Source organism: Macaca mulatta, chromosome 6, assembly GCF_049350105.2.
Source record: "Macaca mulatta isolate MMU2019108-1 chromosome 6, T2T-MMU8v2.0, whole genome shotgun sequence".
NCBI lineage: Eukaryota > Metazoa > Chordata > Mammalia > Primates > Cercopithecidae > Macaca > Macaca mulatta.
Genome location: NC_133411.1, coordinates 167,329,847 through 167,356,500, shown reverse-complemented (window position 1 = coordinate 167,356,500; position 26,654 = coordinate 167,329,847). Strand labels below are relative to the sequence as shown.

The window sequence follows — 26,654 nt, the reverse complement described above, 5'->3', positions numbered from 1 at the left end:
TATCCTGAACAGAGGGCACACCTGCATGTTCCTTTTCTACCAAGGAAGCAGCCCTGTTCTTCCCTAAGACTTACTCTCATCGCTTCCTCCGGATCAGTAGCTCTCAAATTTTTGCATGCACAGAACTACCTGGAGGGCTTATTAAAACACAGATTGCTGGACCCCACTCCCAGAGTTTCTGGTGTAGTGGTGTGTGATGGGGCCAGAGAATTAGATTCTCTAATAAGTTCCCCGGTGATACCAATGCTGCAGGTTCATTGCAGATTCAGGGTCTGAACCAGTTACGTTGTGCTTCTAGAAACTAAGGCCCAGCCAGACTCTCCTCTATATTGAGAGTCTTTGTTTCCAGGGCTACAGAACTCCTGCTTCATTCCTGGTGGCCAAATGCCTACAGATTCAATGACTGTGTCTTTCTTTCAATTCCCCTAGTGCCTCAGTATCTGTCTGAGTAGCAGCCTCATAAGCCGCTGCCTCTGGGACCTGGGTCTTCCTTGGCTTTCACAAACCCTCCCTAGGATGTGAATTGAGGCTTTGAATCCTAGTTCCTGCTGCCAACAACTTTACTCTGCTGATGCCAGTGACAAGTTGGCAACTATGTTTACAATGATAACATGACATCAACAATCATAAGAGCTTGTCTATCTCATACGGGTTACAGGTCTCCTGTGGCTGCTGTCAGACTCCACTTGACCTCTAAGAGTGGTCCCCACAATCCTATCCACCCTAGACGCTGTGACATCAGCCCTCCGTCTGCCTGGCTCTATGATGTGATTCATTCTGAGGCTACTCTCTCTGGATGGTCAGCTTATTCTCAAGGTTAACCTGGGCCAAATCCTGATCCAGATAAAGCATCACTGATATTTTTTCCATAATAATGTTTATCTGCAAGAAAAGTCACCTAGTTTATCAAACGTCTACTTCATTTCCAAAAAGTGAGGTACACATTCACTGCCATGGCAAAGGCTGGCCTTCCTTCGTTCAATGAATTAAGACTATATGCTTTGGGCTTACATTTACTATCTAGGAAATAATTCTGTTTCCCCAAATATGGGCCACATGCCATCAGTGGTTTGTGAATGTTTTAATGTGGCACACTGACTTGACATCACTTACATTGCATTGCACAGTGAGAACATTACTTTCTCTTTAATTCTCTTTGAAACCAGTTAGTGGAGTCAGGGAAGAAAGAGGTCTTCTGGGATTAGTATATCTTCCCTATTTCATCTTTTGTTAATCTCTCTTTTTATATAATAGAGAATAGGCCACAGGCTGAGAACTCCGGTAGACTAACAGCAGCTACTAAGTATGTGATAACGTTGTCTTTTTTACTGTTCTATTTATTTCCATGGTTCCTTCCATTTACGGCAGGTAATACTGACTTTCCATTTATAGTACTGATTTACGGTTCCTTTTGTAAGTAAATATGCATAAGAAAGAAGAGGATTTTGTTTAAAGAACAGTATTATATCAACTAGGATATGGGTGTTAGGAAAGTGTGGCAAAAATCATTAAGGTCAAAAATGACTGAAATTTGAAAATGTTGATGAAAAAAATTCATTGTCCTTTGTGCCAACATAGTCCTTTGTTCTACCATGAGTAGAACAAACCCTGAAGAGTGTTTTCTTTTTCTCTTGCCAGTAGTGAGAACAAACTGCAAGGAGTGATTATACATTCTATAAGTATTTTCTCAGAGCCTAATCAACAAGTTTCTCTTGCACCTTTGAGAACAAAGTTTAGGTCCCCCTCTACCTTCATCCTCAGCACAGACTCTGCCTGCCTCCTCGCTCTCCTCTGCCAGTCTCTCCAAATTGCCCCATAACCCCGCCATATTGGCCTTTCTCCAGTTCCTCGAATCTTAATACATCTCTTCCCTTCTGTCTCTAGGCCTTGGCACATGCTGGCCTCTCTCTCTGGAATAGCCTTCTCTCCTTCCATCTCTTCTTTTTTCACTTGACCACGTCAGCTATTGGTTTAAATGTTGCTTTTTTCAGAGACGACTTGCTTGACTTTCAGGTCAGTTGAGCATCTCCCCGATGGCACCTCATTCTTCTATTCTGAAGCACTCTTCACAACTGTAATCAAGTAACCATTTAGGTATTGATTTGTCTCATGTCTGTTTCCCTTGCTGGACTGTAAGCTTGTGAGAGCAGTGAGCTTGCCTCATGGTTGGTTCTCAGTAAGTATTTCTGTAAATGACTGAATCATAACCTATGACAGCATATTATGTAGACACCAGGGCCCTAAAATAAAACTTAAGTAACTAAATGAAAAGAACAGAATCATTTTAACAATTAAGGATTGAAGTCAGGTACCTCTGACCACTAGTCATAACGAGTGGCCAAAATTATGTGTGCATTCAGTGAATCAAATCACCCAAGCACACAAACGTGGCCCTCTACATTTACTGCTTATAAAAACAAAAGATTGAGAACATTGGTTGAAGCCAGATGTTCTGCAGGCTGGATCTTGTTGTCCTAACATGACAGATTCTCATAACTGGAACTGTGTGTATTTGAGATGCTGGAACATAAGATCCAACCCAGAAAATATTTTGAAATAATGTTGTTCAATTACTTAATCCTTGTTAGGCTATTGAAGAGAAGACTCTTATATACACTATTATAAAAACATTATGCCCGAGTCTCAAGTTCTGGAATATCCAATTACAATAGCTTTTTTTCCACATTCGTATTCTCTCTTTTATTTAATTGCTCTTAACATTTGGAGCAGATTTATTGTATATGACAGTGAGCAACATGAGCCTGTGTAAGAGCCGGCCATGCCATTTCCTGCTCTCCACCCACCCACCATCCTAATATCACTCTTCCCTGCCTTCTAGCATCCTCATTAGCCCAGCCTAGCTCTTGTTCCCTGCTTGAAGTGTGGGCTCTCAGAAAAGCACTCTAGTCGAGTAAACTGCTCACCAGCAGACTCCATCTCTCCCTCTCTGAACTGACCAGAGCTTTGATTAAAATCAATGTGTCACCCTATCCTAGATCAATCTATAACATGTGAGATAAACAAAATAATCTTCATTTCTAAGATGTCTCATCAAGAGTTAATAAGCAGGTAGTCATTGAGTGTTTCCTGTCAGCATGTGTCTGTGTGTCAGAGTGTAACAGTATAGCTTGTGTGTATATGCGTGTGTGTGTGTGTGCTGCTCCATTTTGTCATGCAACAAGTACCTTCTCATTTTGGCTGAAACCATGTGGGATAAAGAAACTTGATAAATAAGTGGGATTTTCTGAGTCATCTGCAGCTCTTCTCCATACCCCATCTTGGACAGCCTGCCCAAGGTAAAGGAAGTGGAACTGAAGACATGACCCTGTTGAAGACAAGTGGTGGGAACGAAGGGGCAGAGAGGTCTGGCTAAGATGGAGGCACACAGATTGTCAGGAGCCCAGTGCAGGTGCTCCGAAAGCATGACACAAGAGAACCAGAGCTCCAGAAATCCCTTCCCTCTTCCCATGTTGACTGGCCACATACTCAGAAGTTTTGTCCAAAATGCAAAATATTAACTAGTGATTTCAGAATTGAAACTGAAGTCTTTTTGACTCCATTGTTGAGGCACTTAACCACTGTGATCCATGAAACATTTAGATATGCTCTATTCTCACTTAACAATACTGAATTTATGCAATGACTCTGAGGATGGTCTGCTCTTCTACAATTGTGTGCAAACTGATGTTCTTAGAAACTTTTAAGTATGCACAGCTGTTTTGAGAAGAAAATATTTTGATAGAGAAACTTCTGCTTCGTTTCATCTGGGGAAGAAAACAATGGAGCTATCAAATGCTGAATGGAAAAGTTTGTATAAAAAGGCAAGAGCATCTAGAGTTGCCTCTTTTCAAGGAAGAAGGAACATTAAGAGAAGTGTGGGCAGGGATCTTTCTGCTGGAGGCTAATTGGCAGTCCCTTTGGAAGGAAGCCAGAAATGTCATCTTGTTTCCAGCCAGGGATATTGATTTCAATACTAATGGAGATTTGAACTGGACCTTGAACAGTTTACAAAAGTTCCTCCCTCTGGTCAGGAAGCCATGGGCTTGATGTTCAAGTGAGTTTGGGATGTGCTCTGTGGCTATGTAGCAAGCGCCTATACCTCTGTCCTGTCATCACACTGATTCTCAACATCTTTTCTCTCTCCTCTTCTGCACTGGGAAACATCATCCTGTTATAGAGAAGTGCATTTACAGCTGAAATTACCAAAGTGGCCCGTTACGTTTATCAAGACAGAAAAAGAAAAAAGATTACAGTTTGTCCCAGCTGTCTGCAGAACAGATCTCCTGCTATTAGAAGGGTACTGATCCATGTTGGTTTTTTTTCCCTCTCTCCCTCTTAAAAATTAAGTACATGTAGGAATACCCTTCAAGATGTGATTTCAGGGGAAAAACATGATGATTAGCAGGACAAAAGGTCAGGGCATTCCAGAACATTGAGTTTTCCACATAGCTGCATTTTGGGGTTGTGTTTCAAATCTGCCACCACGTGTGCTTCTATCTCACACGAAGGGTATCAGGGAGATCACTAATCCCAAGGGAAGGTTTTTCAGAGATGAATTCACACCAAACTGGAGTGGGGTTGAGGAAAGGAAAAAGGAGGCTGAATTCCACTTACAATGGCTAATTGTTGTGACTAATTCAGCTTTTGGAAGGTAGAACTCCATGGAGTGTGTGAGCTGCAACATGGTTCTTGTTTTAATTAGTGGCACCACAGGGAGAAGATGGGCTTATAATTGAGTAGTTTGCTGATCGGTCAACTTCAACCCATAATCAGACATGCTGAGAAGTGGACATTAATGGGGAGCTTTGACTAGCAGGAAGTCTGCCCCATTAGCATAGCTGGTGTCAAATCAGGTTGTTGTCTTTCCTCTTGATTCTTTCAGGAAGAAGATGCCAAACAAAATGTTTTCTAGACTAGCTCTCTCACTCACTCTCCATCTACTACATCTCTGTTCCCATTTTGCTTAGCAAATCTCTGCACAGGCACACTAACATGAAATGAATGACTGGCGTTTCCATCTTGCAACTTTCCCTCCAAGATTTATTGTCGAATTCTCTCTTCTCATGCCAACGCCACGACTATCCATCACAGTATACAATCCCCTTCCATAAATGCACCTTAATTTTTCTTTGGAAAAATTCTCTCCCTCCCATTCTGTGGAATCTTGATGAGACTCTTATTTAAGGGTTAGACTCTCTGTTTTCTCCTCCTACACATCCCCACCCCCACCAAGAAAGAATCGGAGTCGTGATCCAAATTAGGCCATCCGAATTTTTTTCCCCAAAAACTTTGACTCTCGAGAAAGATGTCAGAAAAGAAAAATAGTTGAAGCTAAAGTTTCTAGTAGGAAACTGTGATCAGATTTTTTTCTCTCTCTCTCTTGCTATGTAAACCCCTAAGCTGTTGGTTTCCTCTCCATTTCTTATCCTAATTCTCAATACTTGCCCATATCTGCAAGTCCTTCACTCTCCTATGTCACCTTCCTCTCTGCTTAAATTAGGCAGAATGAGTTTCTGTTGCTTGTAGTTGAGTAATCCCAAATGAGAAGGTATCCAGGAGAAAGCACCCCAATGTACAGCTTCATGTTCATTCTCCAACATCCTTTTCCTACTCCCAGTAAGAAAATGTGCAGAAGGAAAGAAAATCATACTTATGGTATATGAGAAGATAAATTTAAAAATGAGAAGAAATGAAGCACTCTTACTAATGAGTCTGGGTTTAGGGCCTGGCGTGAGTGTCTTCATCCCAGATGTTCTCATGGGATCTGCTTGGAAGCTGCATTCCCATGGGATTCTCACTGTTCTTTGGACCATGACAGTGATTTGTCTGGCTTCTCTTCCTGTTCAGTTTTCTGTCAGGGGCCCCCGCACTCATTCATGCCCTCAACTATTTGGGGTTGACTGCTGATACATGCATAAATGTCATGCAGCATCTATGCATGTCATGCAGCATTTCCCCGCAGGAGGGGGAAATACCACCTACCCTCCATTTCCCGGCTGTATTTTGGGCATGGTTTGTATTAGCTAGCTTAAAGGCAGGGAGTATTGGCATGTTTTCAGATGGGTGTGTTGTACATGTGTGTATACTCTGTTGCCAAGCTACCCAGGGGTAACACATCCTCAGAGCTTCACTCGCCTGCCCAGCATGTTCTTGGTGCCTCTGCTCGGGGGAAAACACCCACCTGGGCTTGGGGAGACCCTAATGTGTTTAAAATGTTGTTTCACTTAGATGTACAAATCAGGCATTGGTCCTCAACGCTAGTCTGGGGTCAAGAAGTTCCAGCAGCCAAAAAAGCCACAATTCCCACCCTGTAGATTACAAACTGTGTGTTCAGAATTTTAAGGAGTGAGCTGAGGCTTTTCCTGAGCTGAGTAGGATTTATACCTTTCACCGGTTATGAACACAGAAGTGACAAAAATATACATACATGAGGGCGTTCACCATAGTTAGATGGGGGTCAGGGGAAGGAAAGCCAGCTTGGCCAACGCACTTTCATAACCACATCAATTCAGTGCTTTCACGGGCTTGATTTTCTTTCAGCCCAATCCACTAAGGAGTTGCTCACTAGTTCTGTGGATTTTCTGCACAATTACAGATTATTGCCATGGCAACAACAGAACCATGTGACAACTTTGCTACCTCGGAGACCAGGAACAGCCACTTACGGGCAACACACATCATCTCGTAAATGGGACTCTGTACCGTTGGCCTCACATTGTTTTAAGGCTAATCACTGCTTTTTCACAGATGTAATTTTTCCCCCACCCACTCTATTTTCATAATCTTTTAAAACAATTTGGATTTGCTCTAAAGCACTTCCATATTGGCCTATGTTTATTTGGTCATAATAAAGGTATTATTTTGGTGGACTGAAGAAAGGAAAAAGAGGGGTAAAACCTGATGGGTGAAGGCAGATGGGATGCAATGAGCAAAGAAGAAACAATTTTGCTAGCAGATGGTTTTCTTGCCACGATGTTACTAGAGTTGAAACCCATGACAGTTCTGAAATTCTGGGTTTGCCACACACAAGAACATGCTGGGAATGAATAAAATGTGCTATCTTACCAAATGAACTCAACTCTTCTGTCCACGTTGCAGGCACAATCAGAAATGGGGCCATTGATAATGAAGTTAGAGATGTGATTGAGAAGGGGAACCAGGTAATACTTGTTCCCCGGCAAAACAATCAATTTATTTTTCAGAAACTTATGCACATAGCCAAACCCCAGGCTCTTTCTGCCAAACATTTTCCCTTTAATTTTTTAACCTCTGGGCATTTCAAGGAAAATTGAATCCACATGTTTTCAGATTCATTTGCAAATACAGTTTGCTCAGAGCTGTTTGATGACCAGTATGCCCTTTGAGTGTTTTTATGAGCGCCAACTTATTTTCCCCCAAGCCTCTTGCTTCTGAACCAGGAAGTGGCATTTGGAGTTTGTAGCAGAATTAAGAAACGATCATTTTCTAAAGCCTTTGCCAAGTGCTCTTGCCTCTTTCTGGAACCTGGTAAAGCTTAAAAAAAGGTTTTCACCCAGTGCATAAGACGAATCGAGGGTAACTTACTGTTTTTACAACTGAAAAGCAGACCTGATATGGACACGATCCAATTCCTGGATCACATGGCTTCCCCATCTTTCTTTATTACTGATGACATTTGCATGGAAGCAGATGCTTTCTTTCCCAGGGACACGTCTCCACCTGTGACATAATTCCCTGATTGCAATAATGCTTCTGAGACAGGGTTGGAAGTTTAGATTTAACCCTCCCTGCAGACAAAATTATAGAAAACACTCTTTGTTTATTATAAGTGAATCGTATCTGCAAAGAAGAAGGGGCCCCTCTTACTATGGACACATGGAATTTGGCAACTGCATGTTTATTCTTTTCTGTCTCAGCCATATGACCCAAAACAAAATTCTAACTTCCAGAAAGCCCCGCATATGTATGGGGGATGTGTGGGGGATATTTATGTATGTGTGTGTGCCTGTGTATTCTAGGTATTATTCAAAAGATACTCAGTAGCAAGGAGAAGAGCAATTGGGAAAGTTGCACAGAGCAGGAACAATGTCTCTATGCTGGGGATTTTTCTGAGTTCAGTTCTCAAGTTTCCTTTGAGGCTGCTCTGATGAATTCCACCTGCATTCCAGGACACTTTTGTTAATGAGGAATTAGTCTGAGGAGTTCTCTGGATAAATATTTGTGAGCAAATAACATTCTTCCTGGAAGCTCATTTAATATGGTGTCTATTTTTTCTTCCTTCTTTTTTTCTCTTTACCAGACTTATGATCCCAGAGAAACTCGCACTAAATTCACATGCCCTATTTTTAACTTTCATCTGGACTTCCTTCTTTTTTTTTTTTCCTTCAAGCATGAGAATCAAGCAAATAATGACCCTTTGTATTGTGTCCAGTGGAAGGTCACAAGCCCAGGGAATTTACTTAAGTTCCCGGGAGAAGTCAGGCTGTAAAAGATTCATGTGCACGGACTTCAGATGGTACCATTTTGGTTGTTGGGTCTGCTAAGTACATTCACTTCCATTCTACAAACAAAAGCAACTGGTGAATGAATACAGCAATAGTTTTGGCTTTTGTAGAGAAATTGACAGTACATTCATAGCTTGGCTTCATCCTTGGCCCACCCAAATCAAGACAGTTAAGTGGATCCCAGGCTGCTGACATTGCTTTGGTCAGCTACAGCCTATAGAAGATGGCATTGATAGACACGACCAGAGATTTGAGCTGTCAGATTGCTCTTTCACTGTTTTTAAACCATTGCATGTTTTTCTCCCCCTAGAAGACGTTCCTTAGAGTTTATTATACAGAAGAGGAGAAGAAAGAGAGGAACAAATGTGCCTGTTGGTAGCTTACTGGCAGTTACAGCAGGAGCCTCAACTCTGCTGTACTCAGGACTCAGGTGGCCCATCTGAGCGAGTGCAGTAGACCCACAGGGATGTGCTGAACTATGGATCACCCATCCTTTCTTATGTGGACAGCTGCTACTTAACTCAAGATGACTTTTTGCCCTATGGAATGACAGGTCTTCTTTTGTGATAAGTCATACATTTACAGTTTTAGATGAAATACTCTGATTTTAAAACCTTGGGATGTACTCAAAACTATGACCGTGTATGATGAACTAAAGACAGTAGGCATGTGCAGTGGGTTATGGCTCTTCTGGGTACTAAACAAGCTCATTAGAGCAGCCCAAATGAGTGGAGAGGCAGTCAACACAGAAGATCGCCTGGCCATTTTCAAAACTCCTGATCTCAGTGCCCAACTGTGATGCAAAGTTGTAAGTCAGAGGCAACTGTGGTTATGCTCAAGAGGTGGGAGGAGCAGCATGAGGTAGGTGCCCCAGGGAAGCGGTAGGAGGATGTTAGTCATGACTTGCACCCTAACTCGGGTGATTCATTTATGTATTCAGTTGATACTATCTATTCAGTACCCTCTAGGTATCAGCACCATGCTAGACATTAGATATGTGGTGATGAACGAGAAGGTTATCGTTGCTATCTTCATGTGTGGAACATAGACATATGCCAATAATTACACAAATAAATGCAAAGTGTCCAGTGCAATGTGTCCTCCAAAGGAGAGGTGTGGACTGTGAAAATACATCTTTGGAGGATTTGTTCTGGTCAGGGTGGTTGAGAAAGGCTCCCCTAAGGGAGTAAATCTGCCTATTATAGGAAGGTGGGGTAGGAGTTACCCAGGCACAGTGGGAGGGAACCACCCTTCAGGCAGAAGAAACAGACCCTGTGGCATAAGGGAACATGATAAAATGCAAGAACACAATTTCAGGGTTAGTGTGGCTGGAATGTAGAAAGCAAGAAGGAGCTGCAGAAGTGGGCAGGGACAGACCCAGCAGGGTCTTGTAGGCAGTGTTAAGTTGTCATGACTGACCTTGGATCCAGGCAAATTCAACTGAGTGATTTTAACCAGGGAAGTATAGGACTAGGACCACATCTTGAAAAAAAAATCATTCTGGCTGTAGAGTGGGGAACAGCTTAATCAGAAGCAAAAGCGTAGGCAGGGAGAAACATTAGCAAACAATTGCATTGGACCGGGAGAGATGATGCCAACTCCGACTAGGGTGGTGACTGGAGTTACATAGACAGGTGAATAAATTGGAGAGTGCCAGGACATACAAATGGGAGGAGAGGCAGGTGCATGTGACGTTAATTGTCTTTGTCAACTTGGCTAGGTTACAGTACTCACTTCCTATCAAGCACTAAGTTAGGTGTTTTTGTGAAGATATTTTGCACATGTAGTTAACATCTATAGCCATTTGGCTTTAAATAAGGAAAGCACCAGTGATGGGGTAAGTGGGCCACATCCAATCAGTTGGAGGCCTTAAGAAGTAAAAACTAAGGTCTCCCAGAGAAGATAATATTATGCCTCAAGCAGCAGCATTAACTCCTGCCTGAGTTTCCAGCTTGCCAGGCTGCCATGCAGCCTCTGTATGTGCTAGTCCCCAAGATTGTGAGAGCCATTTCTGGTTCCACTTATCTGGAGAACCCTGACGGATACAATACATATTAGAAATGTGCCATGACATCTTTAAGATACTATTGTTCCTTCAAATAAATAAATAAATAAGATCCAAAGGATATCAAATCCATCCCTACAAAGAAATGTTGCAGACTCAACCCATCCATTTTTTCAGTATGAATAATGGTGGGACAGGGAGATATGTCTTTAGACGAAGAACAGGAGTATGATTGAGAGAAGTAGGAAAAAATACAACTCTTTTAAATAAAAATGGAAATGACCAAATATTTCACAAAATGTGAAACACTTTTCTTTGACAAATAGGTCTTTTCATTCTAATGCTTTCTGAGTCCTTAAAGAAAGGGGGAGATGTTGGTAAAAGCCAGTGCATTTTCATATGCACAACCCCTAGAGTCTAAGATTGTCTGGTTTTCCCAGGTTCTCAAGTGCGGAGTTCCTACAGCTGGATCAAGGTTAAGGTCCTGGGTGAGAAAGGCTGAAGAAGCTCATGCTTACCACCAAACAAATCCACCCAGAAAATCTAGAGGAAGTGCAATAAATCGGTGGCCTCCAGTTTCCATTACTGTGAGCCCTTTAACCCCTGAAGCCAAACAAAAAAGTAAATAAAGTCTAAGAATAGAACTGGCTTTAACTTTTTTTTTTTTTTTTTTAAGGAAAAGCTTTCCTTTTATCTCTGCTTTCCCTCTCCCCTACCCCTTCCCTCTGTGGTTCTGATCCAGACCTCCTCTGGAGAGAGGCAAGTTCACTGTCTACGTGGGCTGGCAATGCCGGGAAAGAGTCCATTCAGGTGGAGAATCTCATTCTGCAGTGCTCCCGCTAAGCAGCCCTTTCAACGTGCTCGCCTGGTGACTCTGGCTCAATCATTATATTCTGGAAATGCAGCAGGTCATTAAGGGAAGAGGTAGAGGGGAAAGTAAAGGCAGGGGCCAGTTCCGTGTTGAAACCACGTCCCCCAGAGAATGACAAGGAAGAGAGGAGCAGGGAACTGGTGCATACTGCTTAGCCTATGTTTGCTGGAATTTTTTTTCACTTTTGGATCAATAAATAGACCAGAGATCAGAGACAGAAGACCTCACCCAGAATCTGAATCCCCCTAAGATCTACCCAGTAAGTGAGAAAGCATGCTCAATCCCTTGCAGAATATCAGGCAAATCAATTAAAGTCAGTGTCTCAGTTTCTCTGTCTACAAAAGAAAAAAAAAAAAAAAAAGGAGTGGTAATTCTCATGTATTGAGGCTACAGGAGGCAACAGAATTGTAATGTTGGAAGTGACTTCAGCTCAATTATCCAAACTCCCAGCTGATGGAGAAATCCCCTCTCCCTCACCTCTGACCATTGGTCACCGGGATCCACCTTTTAACACAGCCATTGGAGCAGAGTGGAGGGAAGAAATTTAATCCAGAGCTCATCTGTTTTTCTGCTGGGCAGTTCTGGTTTTTGGCAAACTTCCTTTCTCTATAGGGACAAGTCTTTCCTCTAAGCTCTACTGAGCAGGGAGGAAGCACTCTTGGTGGTACTTAGATCCAACATGGTTTATTATAAGAGCTGTTAATTTACTGGACATCCTCTGTCATCAAAAGCCCTGCCTTCTAGTACAACTCACCATGAAATAATCCATCAAGTATAACTACATAGAGAGATATAGGTACCTATATATGCTATATAAACACACACATAAAATATTGCAGAAGCGAAGTGAGAGCATAAAATCAGCTAGCAGAAATGGCTCCACTTAAACAGGGCATTAAGTGGTATTAACAAACTAGTTCTAGAAATGATCAGAAATTCCCAGTCGAATCAAAGATTGATATCAAAGACTCAGAGATACCTCAAGGCCAGTATCTCCAGAGAGGATTGGAACTGATTGGAACTGAAGCTCTATCTCTTCCCCATGCATTTGAGTGAGTACTTTAAATCTCCAAAGATTGAACTATAAAGAGAAATTAGTTTATTAATAATTCACAGACTTCAAGGAAAAAAACGTCAAAAGCATATGCTGAGGAACAAAGCTGATTTTATTTTTCCTGTTTAGAATAAAGTGTAGAGAAGTTGAAGTGCCAGGCTCAAAAATTGAATTTGGTCTTTTTTTTTTTTCCTTGTCTTCATGTTTTTAAAAAAGTGTTCCTAATAAAATATATGTGAGCATTTAGTCTGATTTCCCTCTGCATACTTCAAGTTTTTCAAATCCTCTGAGGTTTGTGGAGAGTGTCAAAAGCAGAATACTTTATTCAATACTTTAATAGTTTGAGATATTTTCATGGTGAAGTTATTAGCCAAGTATACTTAATTGGAGTTTGTGAATTCAAGGCAACATATTCAAGAATGGTGTGAAAGAAAGAAAGGTTTAAAATGTGGATTCAAAATGATTCCACCCAATTGATTTAATGATCAAGTCATTCTCCAAGGGAAGCCTCTTGTGAATGTGAGAATAAGGGATACATTTGTTTAGGGGTCTACCAGACTGGGATGTCTTTGAGGGCAAAAATTTCACCTAATTTCTTTTGACATTCCAGGACTCAGTCATGAGCCAGCTACTGAACTGTCTTAGTCTCCCCCACTGTGGCTGAAAACAGACTGACATGAGGAAATGGATGGGAACTAGAGTAAGCGCGTCTCCCCACTTCCTGAACAGGTGGGTCTTCTCTTCCCTCAGAGGAAAAGCCACGTGCCTGCAGAGGGAGGTACATGTGTGTACTCCATCCCATCCCCTCATGCCTCCTCCACCACACTGCTTCTGCAATTGTCCCCTCTCTCCCGCAACGTTTTCCCATCCAGTGGATCATTTTCATCGTCTCTGAAAATAGCTCTCATCTTAATCAAACGCTTGACCCCAATACTCCTACAACCAATTTTCTTGGCTTCTTTTAAAACAAAACCTATTTTTTAAAATTGCCTTGTAATTCCATCTGTAGCTCCTAATATTCTTTTTCAAATCCATTCTAAACAAGTTTCAGCCTCCACTACTCTACTGAAAGAAAAAATTTGTAATTATCTGAGATTATACATTTGCATTTTGATTTATTAATTGTCTATCTTCCTTATTAAAATGTAATCTCCATGGAAAGAACTCAGCTTTGTTCACAGTGGTAACACACAGTAGGTTCTCAAAAAACATTGGTAGTATAAGTGAATGAGTAAAGGGAGATCGTGCCCTTTTATATGAAACTCATGTGCAATCCCAGCTTTGTCCCTTAGATGGATAAACAGTGTATTAATAAATAAAATGATGCTGGAGAAACTACTCTTTGAACAGTCACTTTCTGAGAAATGACTGCTGGAGAAAGCTTCCTATTTGGAAGCAGAAATTCAGGCTTACAACCTCATCATGAAGGATAGTATGGGTATGTAGCAGGCAATAAATACATATTGAATTGATGTACTCATAGCATATGACAATTACCCCATATAATGCTATAGTGTTTTTTACTAAGTAGTATAATCAGGAGCAAGGGTAATCCATCTTGGACTTGAGCTGAGTGGCTCCAAATATACAGCAAATTGAAGGAACAGCCTGGGGCTTTGCACTTTAGGGTGATGGCAAGGCAGCTGCCAGTCTTCAGCATGGAAACACTTCTTAAGACTATCAGATTCGTTGTTCTTTTTTGTGATAACAATTCCCAGTTTTAACTCCTTATCTTTTTGCTTTAGGTCAGGGATGGCAAATGAGATGCATCTCATATGTCGAATCTGTTTGAGCCCATCATCAAATATTTAATTCAACAAATATTTATCACATACTTACAAATAAAAGCACTGTTCTAGATGCAGGGGATAAAACAGTGAAGAAGACAAAAGTCCTGCCCTAACAAAGTCTGCATTCCAGTGGTTGGTGATTACTGAAACTGGGATAAGCAATAAAGATTCTGTTATCTATCAGTAATGCTTGCAAGAGGTTTGCCATTCTGGTTATAGATTTTGTTTATAATATCCACCTAGATTTCTAAGTCAACCAATTGGTTTCTAAAAATGACTTAACCCTACTGCAAGCTCAGCCATACTCCAGCCTATAGGTCCAAAACTGACCTCTAATTAGAAGGAATTTAAAGACACCTAGGTCAGTAGCATTTCTTCGAGTCACCATTTGCTGCTAAGCTCAGCTAGATGTTTTACTTGGTCCCATGAGCTGTTTCCTTGCTCAATTCTTTTCTGACGAGGTCAAGTCCTTATACCCCAAAGCTTTCTATCTGTTCACCTCCTCTCAGTTCCCATCTTGGTTCTCCCATTTGTCTACTTATTCATTTATCCATGCAAGAAATATTTACTCAGCAGTTACTATACGCCAGGCACCGTTCTATGCAAAAAGGCTGTGCTGAACAGAACAGGCGCACTCCTTGTTGTCAAGGAATTTATGCTCCAGAAGCAAGACAAAGATATACAGGCACCTTTATAAGATAATTTCAGATACTTTGCATGACTAACAATAAGGTAATTTAGGTAGGTTGATTAAGAGAGCACCGTTTTAGGAGATGCAATTGAAGATGAAACCTGAAGGAGGAAAAAGAGTCAGAGGCAGGAAGTGGGAAGTCTGAACATTCCAAGGCAGAAACCATCTTGGCCTGTTCCAAAATCATTATGATTACACTAGAATGAATGAAGTGGGGGTAGTGAGAGGTGGGATGAAAAGGCACGCAGGAGACAGACCAGGGAGGTTTCCAGAATGTGCTAAGGATGCTGTTTGCCTTTCTGTCCGGAATGTTCACTCATTTCTCACTGCCAGACTCTCCAGGTGCCATGGTAATCTATTTTCCAAAGTTTCTACCAATGGGACCTGGAATCAGACATGTCCAGAAACAACAGCTTAGTACTAAGAACTCTCAATGTCTCCCTCCACTTTCTTGTGAGCCTCTTTTGGAGCCTTCACTATGCATGTTTTGATCTAGCCCACTTCCAGTCAGACCCTGCAGCACATTCCATAGCTCAAAGCTCCCCTTGTTCCTCACTCTTTTAGGTTCCCAGATTTCACCAGATGAAAACCATCAGCCAAGGAAAAAGCATGCCTAAGGAGGATTTGTTTCTGACATTACTTGAAGCACTTTGTGACAGGGCACCCTCGGTTACAAAGTGGTCCCAAAGCATAGGCCCCCGGGGTCGTGCTATGGCAAGGCTCTAATTACTCTTTCTGAGTTATTTCAAAGACTTTGAGCCCAAGGGCATTGACTATCAAAACTTCTCAGTTTAAAGAAACTCCTTAACATGGACAGCTTATTCAATGATTTAGGGTTCTGTGCTAGAACCCCTGCCCCCACATTATCCTCACCACCCATCATTTGGTCTGCTCTTCTATTGTTACAGAGCCAATCCACTGGTTCTTTAAGGCTTTCCTGTTTATTACCTAGAAATAGTCTCAGAATAATCAACACTTTAAACCATTATTAATTTTACCCCAGTTTCCTCCCTCTCTGTCCAAGTTGTCTTGTGAAGCTACCTACTCCATCTCTTTAATTTCTTCTCTCATCTGATCTCCTGATAGCATATTTTTTTTCTGATCATTTTTAACTTATAGTTTTGCCAGTGCCTGGTGCTATGTGTTCAAATATCCTTACCAAAGTACAGATGGGAAAATCTAAGTTTTTTAACTCTTTGGTGATATTTAACTGAATCCACTTTTTCAGGGTTTAATTCCAACAGTGACATCATATTACAAGACCAAAGAGAAGAATACAAAGAAGGAAATGAAGAAATGTCCAGATAATGACAAGAATTTTGAAATGGCACTACTGTTTTCTAATACCATGGATGTACTAGAATTACACCTAGCAAACTAGATACAGATACTTTGCATCTAATATAACAGAGGTGGTTGTTTCTAGCATTTGCTTCAATGCAAAAGGTGGAAAGATCTGCCAAAACATCATATTCGACAAAATCATTAGAAGTGTGTTGTAGATAGGCTTTGCAAAACCTTTTTGTGTTGATCTTCCTTGGGTGAGCATTCTGGAAAGAGAAGACCTGGTGGTTTACACAGAGCTCCCAAGTTGCCATCACACTAAAGACAGAATACAAGTTTACTGATACAGACACAGAAAGGCTGTAAGTCCCCACCTTCCCCCGCAGCTTTTCAATAGAGCAACTTTTGAAACAATACAATGACATGCAATTCTAACAGGAGGATGGATCTTGGTAATTTTGAATATTTCAATCTAAAGAAAAAGGCACAGAAGTAAAAGGAGATATGAAGAAAACATGCAAAACAGGGATCTATGCAGATGATGACAAGATTATGAAGTCCTCCTCAGCAGCTAAAAGGTCAGGTATTTATGAATTTTTTATACATTAAAAATGGATACCAGCATGACCTCATTAAAGAGCTAATATTAGTAGAAAAGGATAGGTCAGTGTCAAAAGCAATGTCTGATTCCCAGTACAAGGTACCTGGCTTAATCGACTTTTGTCAACCTCAACAAAACATGAGTACAGGCTGGATACAGGCTGTCACTCCCAATTAACACAACCTTCGAGTTTGTCCTTGTTTAGTGTCAAGAAATTATAACACATCCTCAAAGAGACAGTCGTTAGACAGTAGTGTCGCATTCACACCTGTCTCATACACAAACCAATGTGACTACTTATTACTGTTGCCATTCCAGTTTTGGTCAGTTTTTACCTTTATCTTTTATTTTCATGCCAGAACAGCCACCTTTGGGAGCAAACCAAGGAAATGAACACCTCCTTTCCCTAACCAAATAGCATAACATTAGCCAGAGTAAAAGAAAATACACCAAAAACTACCAGTGCTCATTGGTGATCTAGAAATATGATCTTGGCCAACGACCAACACTGGAGGCCTCTCACAGATGAGCTTGACCTCCACATGGATCTGTGTTGGCTCCCCAAAACTCCACCTACTGAAAGGCTGTGTCAACCAGCAAGTGCTTACTCGGCAATGGGACATGCACAGCACATGGCAGATGCTCCCAAGACAATTGTTTATCTCCCCTACAGATACGCTCAGGCAGAAATGGTCCTGGAGTTATGCATAGAAAGAACATCAAATGCTGAGATGAAGCTTGTCTTCTGACCAGTTCGTCTTTTTATTTTATTTTTTATCTCTTTAGCGTCCAGAGGTTGAATCAATTCCCAAAGTTCAGTGCAATTTTTAGAGTTTACAGGCATTCCACAGTTCTGAAGGAACAGAGTACAAAAATCTGGTAGAGTGAACCAAACTCATAAAACTGGGACTGCAAAATGCCACCGCTGCCCCCAGTTTCTCATACTCTGATTCTAGCAGTTGAGGGGATTCCAGGTCCATTAACACACATGTGTTTTTATTTTTTTACTAGAGGTCAGTGGTAAAATTCCCTTTGGTGCTGCAGACCTGTGTGCAGAAATGCGAACGATAGGAAGATCTGGCTGGGCGCATCCTATTTAATTTACACTATGCCTGGATCTGTCAGGTCCTAAAGAAAGATGCAGCCCAGGAGATTTGGGAACTTCCTAATGTGAATGGAGTTGGCAGCCCACATTCTTGGCTTCCACTGATTACAGCTTCAGTTTCTGACCCCCAGGAGGCCAAACCAGCAAGAGGAAAATGCATATAGTAAATGTTGAGACCTACGTCCATAATGAAAGTGCCCCCCTTTCATCACACTGGTTCCTGTCTTCTGGCAAAGTCTACTGCTTAGAGTTAATGCCCTCCCTCTAGCATGGAATTGAAGAAAAATATCAAAATCTCACATCAACCCAACAATAGAAGGAATTGTTTAAAACAATATGGCTTGCATAAGATTACCTATTGGCAACCCTTTTAAGTCAGGTTTTTGAATAACATTTAATTCAATGGGGAAACACTCAAAATGCTAAGTTAGAAAGTAGGATGCAAAATTGTATTTTATAACATAGTCACAAAAAAGTGTTAAATGGTTATGTCTGTATGGTGAGATTAAAGATGATTTTAATTTTTGGTTTTTACTTTTTACATGAGATGGGATGATAATTATTAATTTGTGGGGTGTGTGTGGCAGGGGAACTCTCCCTTCATCTGTCCTTGCTCCCTGACAAAGGACTTAAACTGCTCAGGCAGGTTCTCTCCAGAAAATGTACTGGGAGTCACAGAAGGGGAATTATCCTCCCATGGTGGGAAAAGCAGAAGCAGCAGGAAGATTGGATTGGGTGGGGGGGCAGGGGGGCAAGGATGAGGGTTCTGTTGGGAAGAGAGGGAAGGGAGAGGGAAGAGAAGGGAAAAGAAGGACAGGGGAGAGGAGGGGAGGGGGAGAGGGACAGAAGGAAGAGAGAGAAGAGGAGAGAAAGAAAAAGTCCCTGGAAATGTTCTCGTTCTAGAGAAGAACAAAGAGAACAAGGGATTTATTATTATTATTATTATCATTATTATTATTGTTGTTGTTGTTTTCTTTAAGACAGAGTCAAACAAGGGATTTAAATAGGAGTTCTCAACCTGGTGCAGTAACTCATGCCTGTAATCCCAACACTTTGGGAGGCCAAGGTGGGCAGATCACTTGAGGTTAGGAGTTCGAGACCAGCCTGGCCAACATGGTGAAACCCCGTCTCTACTAAAAACACAAAAATTAGCTGGGCATGGTGGTGGGCACCTGTAGTCCCAGCTACTCGGGAGGCTGAGGCAGGAGAATCACTTGAACCTGGGAGGCAGAGCCTGCAGCGAGCTAAGATTATACCACTGCACTCCAGCCTGGATGACAGAGTGAGACACTGTCTCAAAAAAATAAAATAAAATAAAAATTCTCATGTTATAAGTTCCTCAATGTCTATCTTCGACAGAAATGTGGGTGAAGATGGTTACTTCTGGTTGGACCACCCATGCTTTTTAAAATATGGCCCTGCTCTGTGGGAGGGTATATTATAACTTTGTAAAACTGTATGTTTTCTAAAATTTTCACAACAAATAACTTTTACACTTATACTCAGTTAAACAAACACATAGATAAGCACATAAATAAAACTGGCTCCTCTCAATAACTTTTTGGAAGAACTAATGAACAATAGCTATTCTCCTTGGCTATGGCAAGTTACCATATGCCTTTATCCTTAAACCATAAGGCAAACATAATACATATTTTTTGAATTGACTAATTCAAGAGATATTTATTGAGCATCATCTCTGTACTAGGCACTGTGGAGCACACTCGAGATATATAATGCATTGAGCAAGCCAGTCATAGCCCCTTGCCCTGAAGAGAGGTCAGAAGAGGCTAGAAGGTTTCTAGGACCATCTGGGCAGTGCTCCAATCCAGCCCTTGAAAATGCAAAGGCCTGAATGTTCCTTGTAAAGTGAGAGACAAGGTCAAGGTACAAAGTCCATTTGTAGTTAAACATCATTTTGAATCAATTTTAGTCTGGAGCCAGAGGCAGTTAAAAAAATCAAAAGTTTAAGACAGTTCCCTTAAGAAAAATAAAGTTCTTGTTATTCATTATAATGCAATGACAGAAAGTGAAGGGTTTGTGAGGTGAATTGGGGGTTGGGAAAGAATCTCACCCTTCTAGGCTATGTAATTTGGAGGCTATTAAAATCCACTCACCCTTTCTTTTAATGCATTTGTTACAGAGGAACAGTTGCCCAGAGTTTCTCAGTAACAGCTCAGCATATGCAGAAAATCAATCCCAAACAAAGTTCAAAGAAATCCTTTCAAAGCTCTGTGCGAAGTGACAAATGGTTGCTAATGAGCGATAGAGGCCCTCTCCTCATTTGACTAACAGGTGAAAGGCTGGCTGGCTGGGGAAGGACCACCTGCTCACTCCTGGCCCAATTAAGACCTCCAACTGTTTGCAGTAACATGAGATTCACATTAATTGATTCCCCTTCTTAATCTGCCCCAGAAAAACCCAACGCGAGATGGAAACTCTGAGAAATAAACTGACATGGATTGTTTCAACATTTCCATAGCCTTCGGCTGCCAGTAACTCCTCCCCCTTTCTCTTCAACCAGCATCTTTCTTGGATGCCTTTGAATTGTGCCCTCCCACCTTGTAGACAGACACATGGTGAGTTTGTTTCACTTCCTGCCGGTGCTCACTGTCCTACCTGATGCGGGTCAGCTAGAGCACTTGATCAGGGCTATAGCCCCAAATATAAAATCATGGCCATGAAATTCGCTGTGATTTCTCAGGTATTCTTCCACCAGATTTGAGTTGACCTTTGGGAACATCTTCTCATGTTTTTGTGTTCATAAAACTCTATCACAGATGGAATGTGTTATCATTTTTTTACGTCATATTTAAAGGTAAAATTGCCTTTACATTTCCGTATTTTCTTTCTTTATGATGGGCTTTTTTGATTGTTGGAAATGACTGCTTATGTCCACTGAAAGATATGCACCAGAATACTCATGGCAGCTTCATTTGTGATAGCCCCAAACTGTAAACAACCCAAATGTCCATCAACAATAGAGTGGGCAAATAAACTGTGGCATATTCACACAATGAATACTACACAGCAGTGGAGAAATTATGAACTTCTGGTACTTTCATCCAGACTGGAGGGTGATTACCTGGGGGGAACTGGTCCAGAAGAGACATGAGGAAACCTTATTAAGGTGCTGGGAATTTTCTATAACCGGATCTGGTTCCTCAAGAGAAAACATATGTAAAAATTCATTGAGCTGTATCTAAGATTTGTGTACTTTGCAGCATGTCAGCTGCACCTTTAAAAAAACATAACAATCAGACAAATCTTGCTAGGTCAGTTTACTGAGGCCTGGATGAGAATGGGGTAATTTACTAAAACAGACAGTCCTGTTTGAGGACCATAAACTTGCTTTGACTGGCAAATATAGCAGGGTCCAACTACCTTTAGTAGAGTAGTAGTAGTAGAGACAATAATAAACTGTGGGGTTTTTGTTTTGTTTTGTTTTTGTTGTTGTTGTTGTTGTTCTTGAGACAGAGTCTCATTATCACCTGGGCTGGAGTGCAGTGGCATGATCTCAGTTCACTGCAACCTACATCTCCCAGGTTCAAGAGATTCTCGTGCCTCAGCCTCCTGAGCAGCTGTGATTACAGGCACCCGCCACCACACCTGGCTAATTTTTGTATTTTTAGTAGAGACAGGATTTCACCATGTTGGCCAGGCTGGTCCTGAACTCCTGGCCTCAGGTGATCCACCCGCCTTGGCCTCCCAAAGTGCTGGAGTTACAGGTGTGAGCCACCACGCCTAGCCAAAACTGTGTGTTTTAATAGTCTTTACAGTAGAAGAGTGATGTAGAACACAGCGTAAATAATTATTAATTTCATATCATTTTATGTGTATATGAGGACAGTTTCATCAGGATTAAAGGGCTTGTTATTGGCTAGATAATGACCCCACATTCAAAATTTCTACATCCTATTTCCTGGAAACCATGAATGTTACTTCCTATACCAAAAAAAAAGACATTGCAGATGTGATTGAATTAAGGATCTTGTGATGGAGAGATTATCCTCTTCTATAAGGACAAGGGTCCCTATAGGATGGAGGCAGAGGAAGATTTGATTATGATAGAGAAGAAAGTGCTCTGAGCACAGAAGCAGAGACTGGAAGGATGTGGCCAAGACCCAAGGAATGCCGGCAGCCTCTAGAAGTGAAAGAGGCAAAGAATGAATTCTCTACTGGAGCTTCCATAAGGAACTGGCCCTGCTGACGTCTTCACTTTAGCCTCTTAAGACTTGTCTTGGCCTTCTATCCAGAATTGTAAGATAATACGTTTGTGCTGTTTGAAGCTACTGTGTTTGTTATAATTTGTTACAACAGCAATAGGGAACTATACAGGGCTCATGATCACATAGCTAGTTTCACAATTTGCCCTAAGAGCCCCTAACTTCACATTCAATTTTCTTCCATCATTTTCACCACACCAGGTCACATGACACAGACAAGCTACCAGAATGCAAAGGTCCAGACTCGTCACAGCAGGGCATGGGGTCAGCCTGGGCAGCAGGCATGGGAGATTCCACCTGGGACATCCCTGAGCTCCCTCTGGGCCTAATCAGGACCCTCCCTGTGAGAGTCAGTAAAATATTCTTTCTGAAACCTAGCTTTCAAGAAATGGAAGAAGTTCCAAAACAGCTGCCAAAATACTTTGAGTAAATGTCACTCCTAGATGGGTCTCAGAACCTCCTGGACAGAAAAGCCACATATTTTTAGTGAATTATGTGTACGGCATATAATTCAAACCCCAAAGTAAATTTCCAACTGTGGCTTGAATTATCTGGTTTGGACACCTATGAAGATCCAGTTTTCCAGTGGATTGTCAAATCTTTCAGCCACTTGATGGTGATGTGAATATATTATTCATTCATTCACTCACTCATTCAATACTTAGTGAGCTGTTATGCTGTCCCAGGTAGACAGGAGGTACAGAAGAATCAGAAAACCTGGGTTCCCGCCCTAAGGAAGCATTCACAGTCCACTGAGATGTTTCTAGAGACTGTGGCTGAAGGAGTGAAAAATGAAGGACTAGCAATTTGAGAGCCAATGGTCCTCTAAAGCTGACCATTTCTCACTCAATATTGACTGATACTAAAAAGCCAGTGGATTGGGGGTAATGATTTGGTCTTATGCGTTTGTAAATTGGTAATTGCTGCAGGCTAAGTGCTCAATAATGTGTGATGAAGGGGGAAGTAGGCAGGAAGGGAGGAAGGAAATGAGGGAGGGAGAGAGGGTGGAAGAAAGTGAGGGAAGGAGAGAGGGAAGGAGCAAGGGAAGAAAGTGCAGGCAGGCCAGTGCAATGGCTCATGCCTGTAATCCCAGCACTTTGGGAGGCTGAGGGGGGTGGATCATTTGAGCTCAGGAGTTTGAGACCAGCCTGGACAATATGGTGAAACCTGTCTTTACAAAAAATACAAAAATGAGTTGGTTGTGGTGGCTTATACCTATAGCCCCATCTACTCAGGAGGCTGAGGAAGGATGATTACTTGAACGCTAGAGGCAGCAGTTGCAGTGATCTGTGATCATACCACTGCACTCCAGCTTGGGCGACAGAGCAAGACCCTGTCTCAAAATAAAAAAAATAAAATAAATAAAGTGCAGGCAGATAACCACCAACAACACTACTGTTTCCTCAGTTTTCTATTTTCACTATGGTCTCCTACCAATCTCTGATCTCCAGATTGAAGATTGACCAGACACCATGGTTCATGCCTATAATCACAACAGTTTGAGAGGCCAAGGTGGGCAGATCACTTGAGCCCAGGAGTTCAAGACCAGCCTGGGCAACATAGCAAGAACCTATCACTATAAAAGAAATATATCTATATTTAAAAATTTGAGGATCACGTTTTTATCCATTTGTATAATCCTGACACCCAGTACATATCAGCAGTTAGTAAACATAATTGTGGATCAATGAACAATTCCCAAGACTCTGTGAGAGAATTCCAAAAGAGAGCAGCCATTCAACCTGGTTGACCTTCTCATAGCACCCTAGTCTAGTATGCTTTCTTTCCATTCTAGACTTTTCGCAAGCACTGCACCACCTCCAGAACTAGGGAATAAGTGAATATACAGCTATTGGCTCTTCAGATCAGCAGACGACTGTGTCCCATGGCCAAAGCAATTGGGTGTAAAATAAAAACAGTAAATGAAGGCAAGCTTTCCCCAAATAAATACAGCATCGCTTGCCCATTTTCAACTGCCAGCATCAATATTGATGGGGAGGAGGGTCAGATTTAAAAACAGCAACAAAACAACCAGAAAGGAGTGGCAGAAATTCATTTCTTGCTGGTTCTAAAATGACGAAAAGTCATCCCTGGTCTCGGCGGCTCCATGTGTCATTTGAAAGAATTAATTATTTCACACCAGACGGAGACCAGTAGTGAAGTTCGTTGAGGGAAGTTTGGAAACCTGAGGAAAACAAGGCTTTCCAGCTGCCACTGTGCCTCCAAGTTTCTCAGAGGAGCTCTCAGCTCCGTTGTTCTGTTTCACATCTCCTCATGTGTGATTTTTCAGGCTCTTCTCTGTGAGCTGGGGACTGACTGAAGGTGCAACTTTCCCATCAGTTTCTCCTCTCAGGAGAAATTGGAAATATGTCCTCTCTCTAAGCAGCCTCAAAAATCTTTTAGATAGAAGATTAACTGTCTCTCTGCTGCTGTGTGTGTTCTGTGGACGAGTGTCATGTTCCCCTGCCCCCTCATACCTTTTCTGTTCCTCATCAGTGATGGACTAGAGGTGCTGGGGACTAGCATCTGCCTTCGTTGGCTCCCAAGAGCTGTTTTCCTGGCCAGCACCCACTCAGAGCCAAGGAGTCATGGCCAGGCCCTTTGGCAACCTGGGTAATGTAAAGAGGTGTTTGGCCTTCAGGTAGTGTGGGAATCGTTCCTGCAGATTTGCATTTTCCATCATTAAAAACCTCGTATGAATATTGGCCAAGATATAAAACAAAGCCACAACAGTTTCTCTTGCCCAAAGACTAGCACATCCACCTGCATTTGCCTGAAAGAGGAGCCAGGGTTGCCTTGCGTTAGCACTGAGAAGCATGAAGCTCCCTTCACAATCACCATGCTGGCTCCAACAGTTTCCCTCACCCCTATGACTTCCAACCACCATCAGAGTGGAAGCCAATGATGACAGTTAACTTTGGCCAATCCTGCTATCTCAAATCCACTTCCTCTGATACCCACAGGCTCAGTTCCTCACTTCTGCAGGCCTCCGCTGAAATTTCCCTTTATCTGAGGCCTCTCTGAGAATCCCATCTAAAACAGCACCCCTCTCATTTTCCCACCCTGTTATCTACCTTAATCTTCCTTCACAGCTCTGGGCATATTGTATATGTGTTTGTTGCCTGCTTTCTCCCACTAGAATGGGATCTCTTAGAGTCGCCTTAGGTCTCTTTAGGTGACTTCTGTATGTATCCCAGCACCTAGAAAAATCCTTGGCATGTAGTTGATGCTAAATGTATTTTGTTAAGTAAATGAAAGAACAAATGGTTCTGCAAGACCAAAATGGTTCCTTTTGTGGGAAGAACCTTGAGAGCCAGGTTGTCCTATGCACATCAATATCAAAAAGATGGAAATGTACCTGAAATGCATACAGCGTTTTAATAACCCATTTCAAACTTTGCACCCATCAACTTAACTCCTTCTAGCTTTTCCTACAATCAGGTATTGGTTTGCTAGCATGGGCAGGCATAAGCTAGGTGTGGATATTGAACAGGACAGACACTCTCCCTGATTTCAGGGGACTGATAGCCAGGCAGGGAAGACAGAAATTGAAACAAGTGATAGCATCTAGCCCTCTTCTGGGTTATGATGGGAGAGTACAGGGTGCTATGGGAGCATAGTGCTTCTGGAGCAAACTAGGTCTCAGGCATTAATCCTGTTTTAAGAAGTCATAAACTAACTCTTTCCTCTAAGAACTAACAAACAGTTCTCTCTGAACACGACTTAGTGCTGAATTCAGAAAAAACAACAATGTTTTATGATAGCCCTTGAGAAGTGTCCTGAGGTCAAGATTTTTGAGATTAATAGTAGGCCAATTAGAGAAAAGAAAGATTAAGATGATGTTTATTGCACTCTTAACCTGTGATAAACATGTGCTAGCCTCCCTTTCTCTCTTTCCTTCTGTTTCTCATCTCGTTTTCCATGTATGCCCACATTTAGATATACATGTATAAATAGGTCCTTGAATTCTCAGAATACTCTTCTTGTGGTAGATGCTCTAAGTCCCATTTTGAAAGTGAAGGAAGCTAGGCTCAGAGAGATTGCGTAACTTCCCCAAAGCTACAGAGTTGATAAGTGACTGCCCTGAGATTCAAAGCCAGGTATAAATGGCTCCCCAGAGCAGGTCTTTCTAGGTTCCCCCAATCCTGTTCCATAGGCTTATTTATATATTGTAGATGTGTTAGGTCCCCTCATGGTGTCTCCCAGTGCCTAGTGTTAAGGGTTCGGTACACAGTGAACATTGCTTATAATTCATGGGTTCTGATACAGCGTTGGCCTTACAGAAAAGCAAGCTCTACAGCAAAGACAACTCAGCCAAATGGGGCAGGAAGGAAGCCAAACACCAACATCCTCATGGAAATAACTGTGGCTTCTGGTCATGGGAAGGAAGGAGGGCTGATTATTGAACCATCCTGGACACTTTGCTGGGATTTCTTCCGGTGGCTGAGGTAGAGAATGAAGAAAAACAACTTATCCTTTCTTTCATAGACTCCATCACTGACTTTCTGGGTGACCTGGGCAAATCATTTAATGTCACACACTTC

At 41.8% G+C, this 26,654-nt stretch overlaps 1 protein-coding gene across 12 annotated transcripts in view; it reads left to right on the top strand.

Moving 5' to 3' along the window:
- The window catches only part of LOC106999014 (uncharacterized), a 240,779-nt gene that overhangs the window by 116,485 nt on the left and 97,640 nt on the right, over nucleotides 1-26,654 (top strand). For 5 of the 12 annotated variants that reach the window (XR_013418211.1, XM_078004509.1, XM_078004508.1 and 2 more), the window contains one exon: nucleotides 13,024-13,142. Coding sequence is in view for 6 of the 12 variants with exons in the window: in XM_078004509.1 (XP_077860635.1) it covers nucleotides 13,090-13,142 (53 nt within the window). In the remaining 6 variants the exon portion in view is untranslated. Of the gene's footprint in view, nucleotides 1-11,164; nucleotides 11,397-13,023; nucleotides 13,143-16,122; nucleotides 18,424-18,868; nucleotides 22,177-26,654 lie in introns of those variants that run through there. The other 7 variants (XR_003730605.2, XR_013418210.1, XR_001445631.3 and 4 more) reach the window with 5 other exon arrangements.